Source organism: Helianthus annuus, chromosome 15, assembly GCF_002127325.2.
Source record: "Helianthus annuus cultivar XRQ/B chromosome 15, HanXRQr2.0-SUNRISE, whole genome shotgun sequence".
NCBI lineage: Eukaryota > Viridiplantae > Streptophyta > Magnoliopsida > Asterales > Asteraceae > Helianthus > Helianthus annuus.
In genome coordinates this window covers 24,723,444-24,730,783 of record NC_035447.2, presented here as the reverse complement: position 1 = coordinate 24,730,783, position 7,340 = coordinate 24,723,444, and the positions used below count along the sequence as shown (strand labels likewise).

The 7,340-nt window shown below is 34.0% G+C and overlaps 1 protein-coding gene across 2 annotated transcripts; it reads left to right on the top strand.

Moving 5' to 3' along the window:
- The first annotated feature begins 587 nt into the window (after positions 1 to 587).
- On the top strand, positions 588 to 3,908 carry LOC110911037 (rhamnogalacturonan I rhamnosyltransferase 1). 2 transcript variants are annotated; one of them, XM_022155601.2, is made up of 9 exons: positions 588 to 1,275; positions 1,740 to 1,807; positions 1,896 to 1,984; positions 2,065 to 2,230; positions 2,437 to 2,726; positions 2,814 to 3,018; positions 3,082 to 3,239; positions 3,463 to 3,701; positions 3,732 to 3,908. In XM_022155601.2, exons 1-8 carry the CDS (start codon positions 1,017 to 1,019, stop codon positions 3,683 to 3,685), a joined length of 1,458 nt encoding a protein of 485 aa, XP_022011293.1. In that variant the 5' UTR covers positions 588 to 1,016; the 3' UTR covers positions 3,686 to 3,701; positions 3,732 to 3,908. The 2 variants fall into 2 exon arrangements, with proteins under 2 accessions (XP_022011293.1, XP_022011292.1); XM_022155600.1 differs by having other exon boundaries at positions 3,463 to 3,902.
- The last annotated feature ends 3,432 nt before the right edge of the window (positions 3,909 to 7,340 follow it).

The window sequence follows — 7,340 nt, the reverse complement described above, 5'->3', positions numbered from 1 at the left end:
GTATATTTGTATCAGATGACACCCCGTTTTATATATAGGATCATGAAAAACACGATATGTATATTTATATAATGTTAACTAGATAGATACAAGGAAACATACATCTTATCCATCATTGTTAAAACGATATCTATATATGTTTATAAGATTCTTGTAATTATCTATTGATACTATCATTTGTAAAAAAAACGTTATTCTTACAAGTCCGTTTTTGCAAATCTAATTCGAATCAAATTCAACTTCAACTTCAATTTCAAAATTTTAAAATTCGAAAAGCTTAATTTGATTATCTCAAGTAACTCGACAAAATTCATTTAACACTACAAGGACCAATAACAAAATGATGAATCACCAAATAAATGAAACACAAAATGAATGTTGATGATAGATATATCAAAACTTAATTTAATAACAAATCTTAAAAACCATTAAATTTTTTTAATTTAATACTAAATCTTAAAACCCATTAAATTTTTTTATTTAATACTAAATCTTAAAACCCATTAAATTTTTTTTATTTACTACTAAATCTTAAAACCCATTAAATTTTTCAACTTTTCTAACAAGAAAGAGTAATAAAACAGCAATAATCGGCTCCGTAAATACAGGGCCAGAAAAATTTCAGTTTCAACTCATTTTCTAACAACTCAACAAAATTTACTACAAACAAACAAAACCCACTTCTCATCTCACCACATTTCTCAACAAATATTCACCGGATCACAAGCTCTCCCACTTCTCCGGCGAAACTCGCCGGTATCTTGCCGGAAAACCCATACCCAGATCACATATTCAAAAGGGTATCCAGTAAATTCATCATTTTGTTCATCAATTGATCACATTGATCAATCTCAAAGTTTCTTGAATTTTAGGCATAAAATCAAGATTCAAGATTTTTACAAAAAAACAAATACCCACATCACCAAATACCAAACCCATTTCCCATTTGTGTAATTAGATGAATAAATCAAGGGTGTTGTAGATTAGTTGAAGTGTGAAGTGGTGGAGCAGTTATAATGGGTGGTTGTGTAGCATTTACAGGTGGTGGAGAGGGTGGTAGTAAAGGGGACAAATCCAGCAGTTTGATGGTGTTGTCACAAGCTAAAATGATTTTGTGGATGACAACATTGTTGTTGTGGATCTGTGTTGTTCAGTTGTTGACTGTTGGTGAGGTTTGGGGTCCAAGATTGTTGAAAACTTGGCCTGCTTGTTATACACCTGCACAGACTAACATTCATCTTTCTTTGGAGCCCAAAGTTTTTCTTCCCCCTAAAAGTATGTTTTTGAGTGTTAAAGATTGTTAAAAGTGTTGAAAGTGGATTGCTTTTTTTTTTTGGTATTTTGATGAATTTGTTGTCCAATACTCCAATTCGTGATAATTTTGGTTAAAATGTTGAAAACAGATTTTTTTTTTTTTTTTTTTTTTTTTTTTGATGTTTTTTAATGAATTCGCCGTCGATTAGTGATAATTTTGGTTAAAATGTTGAAAACAGATTGTTTTTTGTTGTCGAATTGGTGGTAATTTTGTTAAAAATGTCGAAAACAGATTGTTTTTTTGTTGTATTTTAGTTAACTTGTCGAATTGGTGATAATCTTGTTAAAAATGTTTAAAAACAGATTGTGCCTTTTATTGTATTTTAATGAATTTGCAGTCGAATGGTGATAATTTCGTTAAAAATGTCGAAAACAGATTTTTTTTTGTTGTCGAATTAATGAAATTGTAATCTGTTCATATTTAGGGGCTTACAAGAACAATGGTTATCTGATGGTTTCTTGCAATGGTGGACTTAATCAAATGCGAGGCGCAGTGAGTTTGTTATAAACTTATAATCTTGAATCGTAATCTGTTTTACTTTCGTTAGATAATTCGTTTAACAACTTATTCTGTTATACAGATCTGTGACATGGTTGCAGTAGCAAGATACTTAAATGTCACACTTATTGTTCCAGAATTGGATAAATCATCATTTTGGGCTGATCCTAGGTAAGTTCGTCGTTATTCGCAACTAAATTAGCATAAGATTACGCGAATCCGATTCAAGATTTTAAATTTCTAATCTGCAGTGACTTTGAAGACATCTTTGATGTTGATCACTTCATCAGATCCTTGCGGGACGAGGTTCGGATATTGAAAGAACTTCCCCCCAGGCTTAAAAGACGCGTTGAGCTTGGGAAATTTCGATCGTTAGCACCGATTAGTTGGTCTGATATTTCTTATTATCATAATCAGGTTTTTTTTTGTTCATAAATCTTGTTAGTTTTATTAGGGGTGTGAATTTCAGACACGAAATTCGCGGGTTCAGTTTCAGGTTGAACCCGTTTAGTGTTGGGTTCGTGTCAACCTGCCAACCCATGAACACGACCCGTTTAGCATCCCTAAGTTTTATCTTTTTAACATGAACAGAAATTTATATTTATTGTGTTTTTGACTCGCAGATTCTTCCACTTATCCGGAGGTATAAAGTTGTACATTTAAACAGAACCGACGCGCGTCTTGCCAACAACGGGCTCCCTCTCGAGATACAAAAACTGAGGTGTCGAGTAAATTTCAGTGGCTTAAAGTTCACTTCACAGATTGAACAATTGGGTCGAAAAGTTGTGAATATCCTTAGAAAAAACGGGCCATTTTTAGTTCTTCATCTTCGATACGAAATGGACATGTTGGCATTCTCTGGATGCACACAAGGCTGCAACAGTGAAGAAGTTGAAGAATTGACAAGAATGAGGTGATTTTCGAAACAAGATTCGAATTTTATTTTAACCCGTTTCGTTTTAATCTTGTTCCTCAAAAGGGTCGTGTTTAAAATTGTTAGATACGCGTATCCATGGTGGAAAGAGAAAGAAATCAATTCGGATCTAAAGAGAAAAGAAGGGTTGTGTCCTATGACACCAGAAGAAACGGCTTTGATATTACGCGCTTTGAGAACCGATCGAAATATTCAAATTTATATTGCCGCTGGTGAAATCTATGGAGGTGAACGACGAATGGCTAGTTTAGCGGCAGAGTTCCCGAATCTGGTTAGTAAAACTGATTTTTAAGGGCCATAAGATTTTAAACGGGCTAATCGTTGTTATGAACAGGTGCGGAAAGAGATGCTGTTGGACCCTATGGAGCTCGGGTTCTTTCAAAACCATTCGTCACAGATGGCTGCACTTGATTACTTTGTTTCTTTAGAAAGTGATATCTTTGTTCCAACGTATGACGGAAACATGGCTAGAGTCGTTGAGGGTCATCGAAGGTATTTCGTTAACCTGCTTAATAGTTTCAACTAATTAACGGGTCAATTTGGGTTGTGTTATATGGTCAAACGGGTTGAAAGTGGTTCAAAATCTTTTTAGGCCCATACCAAATGGGCCCGACCCGTTTTAGTACAACTAGTTTTGACCCGTTATCCAACTAGCGTGTCTAGTAAACACTTTTCGTTTTTCTTGAAACCATCTAACTTGATAAAAATGTACCAGATACTTAGGGTTCAAGAAAACCATTCGGTTTGACCGAAAAATCTTGATTGACTTGATAGACCGATACAACGAAGGGTCGTTAAACTGGGATGAGTTTTCAAACAGGGTGAAAGAAGTCCATGTTGACCGAATGGGTCGGCCAAAGCGACGAGTGATGATTGCTGATAGACCGAAAGAAGAGGAATATTTCTACGCAAACCCGTATGAGTGCTTGGATTTATGAAAAGATTAACATGACATTACATGATATCTACCACTGATTCTTACTCTGATAGTTGAAGAATATGTCTGATTGTATACTTACAGTATATACAACTTCTTGCACCAAATGCATCATGTCCATATGTTGAAATGGATAAAAGAGGATTTGGGCATGTAACATCAAGTTCTTTTGAGTAGTTGAATATATATATATATAGTATACATAAAGTTTCTACCTGTTTTAATGATGTAATCAGTGGCGGACTCGGAAATTATTTGCTAGGGGTGCGGATGAGGCGTTCAATCATATTTTCAAGGGGTGCGGTCGGGTTTTTTTTTTTTTTTGCCTAAAATATATACTAATTTTTTTTTTCAAGTGGTGCGGCCGCCCACCCATGACTGTGTGTAGGTCCGCCACTGGATGTAATGTTGTTGGTCATAAGTTTAAATATTAGCATAGGTGACATTGGACTTTTTATGGGTCAATACAAACTCATCATCACACAAAATCTATAAATGTTGACCAAAAAATGTTACTCTTGGGCGGAACTAAAAGGGTTCGGTACTGGTACCAAAAGTATCGAAAATCGTTAAAATTAGGTACCTGTACCGAAAGTATCGATCCAAAAAAGGTCAAAAATTCAATGTTAGTAAAACAGTTAAAATGGAGGGAAATGATGATTTTTGTTTTATTTCATTTTTGTTAGAAATATATGCTTTTGATAATAATAAAATATTTTAGCAATCATGGTATAAATGTATTTTGTTGGGAAGAAGGTATTTTATCATGTTAGGGAATACTGATGAGTTGGAGCCACATGTTTGTGAGCATCAAAATGATGAGGAAGAGTGGAATCCAATTTGATGGGTTGGGATGGGATGGGATTAGAAGTGCAATAACCGGGTTTTTTTTAATATTCGGGTTCGGGTATATATTTGGGTATGAGTATAATCGGGTATTGGTTTTTCGGGTATTGGCAATACCCGGTTCGAGTCCAGGTATTGGTCAGGAAAATCATACCTGGTGTAGCGGGTTTGAGTTCAGGTTTCTATACCGGGTCTGGGTATTGGTCAGGAAAATCATACCTGGTGTAGCGGTTTGAGTTCAGATCTCTATACCCGGCTATTAAATTACTTTATTTTTGCGTTTGGGTTTGGGTTTTTTGTGCACCTCTAGATGAGATGACTTCCTTCTATTTTATTTAGAGAGAGGTGTAAACAAATTACCTATGACTAATTTGTTATCTTTTATTATCTATATTTAAGTATTATATTTATAAGTATCATACTATTATTTTTTATACTGTATGTATGGGTACGGATAGTGTAAAAAGGGCCTAAAGTGTGAGAAGTGTAAAAAGTGTATTAGAACACTATATATAATACTATATAACACCATATAAACACCGTATAACAATATGTAACACCATATAATACCATATAACACTATGTAACACCATATATCATTATATAACAAATATAACACTATACATCTATCATAGACATGCTATCAGACAACCTATAGTGTTATATTTGTTATATAATGATATATAGTGTTACAAAGTGTTATATGGTATTACATTGTGTTACATATTGTTATACGGTGTTTATATGGTGTTATATAGTATTATATATAGTGTTATAATACACTTCTCATACTTCTCACACTTTGAGCACTTTTTACAGGATCCTCTACCCTGTATGATATAACAACAAATATTTTGAAAATTTTCTGATGTAATTTTGGTGTGGTATATAAGTATCCTTTGCCGTTCAAAAAAAGAATATAATATTATTTTTTATGCACTATGTGTTTTACCAAGTTTACAACAAAAATTAGAAAGAAAGTAACATGTTTATGAAGTGATTAAATATTTGGGTTATTTTTAATAATGTGGATTCTATCTAGACACCCGATTCAAGGCCCAAGGGGTTTGTGATCCAAGAAATCCCAAGTCGTTGAATGATCCAAGAAAAGGAGCCCTCTGGGTCTTATTTAAAATCCAACCCCTCAAAAGAGGAGATCACCTTATTTAATTAAATAATTATTCATTGGAGATCGAAATCTAGATTTGATTAATAAACTAACTAGGTTATTGCACGTGTAATACACGGGATAAATCATAATTATAATGTGAATAAAAAAATATGTTTATAATATGATCTAAGTATATATAATATAGAGTAATATGCAGACCAAATACGAAATAAACATTGAAGTTTGTATAGCCATTAATAATAATATGATCTGTTATTTGTTTTAGGATTTGTCAAAGGAACTTAAAATTTTGTACCACTACTAATATTTATTGTGACATTTTCTTGTTCAAAGGTAACGTGTCTGATTTTATTTGATAATAGATTATTCTGACGGGTTAATGTTGGCATAATATTATATTTTCTACCATCCAAATATAGTTTCCTCTAGGGCTGTTCAAATTGCTCGGCGCTCGACGCTTGTTCGATGCTCGCTCGGAAAATGCTCGGAATTTGCTCGTTCGATTCAGCTAGATTAAAAAAATGCTCGGTTCGGATCGGTTCGGTTTGTAAACGAACCGAGCACGAGCAAAGGTCCGCTCAGTTCGGTTCGGATCGGTTGGCTCGATTTATTTTTTAATATATATATACACATATATATTTGTGTTTGTGTGTGTATCACTTTTAATGAAATGACTAGAGACCCATTAACAATATTTGGTCCAAGATCCAATTAGAGCTCATTTAAGTAATTAGAATTGAAATTCAATACCAATTGTCCATTGTCCAATACTTAAATGTCCATTTGAGTAATTGGGTCAAAATTTCAAATACTAAAATGTGAAGCGTCGTCGATCAATACTCAAGTCTCAACTCGCTATTTGATTCAGAAGTGCAAGACCCTAATCAAAAGCCCCCATTGGCCATCGTTATTCGATTTCTCCATCGCCACTTGCCAAGACGCCAACTCGTCAGGGTTTTGCTTCAATCGATTCATTCAATTTAAAGCATCCGATAGAACAAGGGTATGTTTCAATCGGTCGACGATTTATCTTCCTGCTTAGTTAATCTCGATAGAACTAGTTGAGTGTTTTTGCATTCCTTGTTATTTGTTAAACTTTTACTTGTGTTGTATTGGACGAAACATTAGGGACGAAAACTGCACTTTATTCTAATAACTAGCTGTCCCATCGTCACTTTCCTTGTTTATTCTGCAACGCTCGATACTCGCTCGACGTTTGTTCGAAAAATGCTCGGATCGAAAGACGCTTGCTCGACTTTGGCTCGGTTGAAAAAACGCTCGATTCAGTTCGGATCGGTTTGTAAACGAACCGAGCACGAGCAAAGGTATGATCGGTTCGGTTCGGCTCGTGAACAGCCCTAGTTTCCTCACTTTCGCTATCATTAACATTAATATAAGGTATGCTCGTATTCAAAGCTATAAACCAATATGAATTCTATGAAATAACTACTTTTATCACAATTAGTAAGGAAACCAATAAAAACTATTGATAATGTAATATATCCCATACCATTTGAAAGGTCTGAAAAGGGACTTCTAGACAGATAAAAGTAATGTAAATGAATAGACAAAAATTGAATCAATAAAACCAATTAACTATAGTTGAGAAAATACTATGTATAGTGTAATACTTTACATGTACAATTGAACCAATGAAACATATATATAAGTGAAAAAA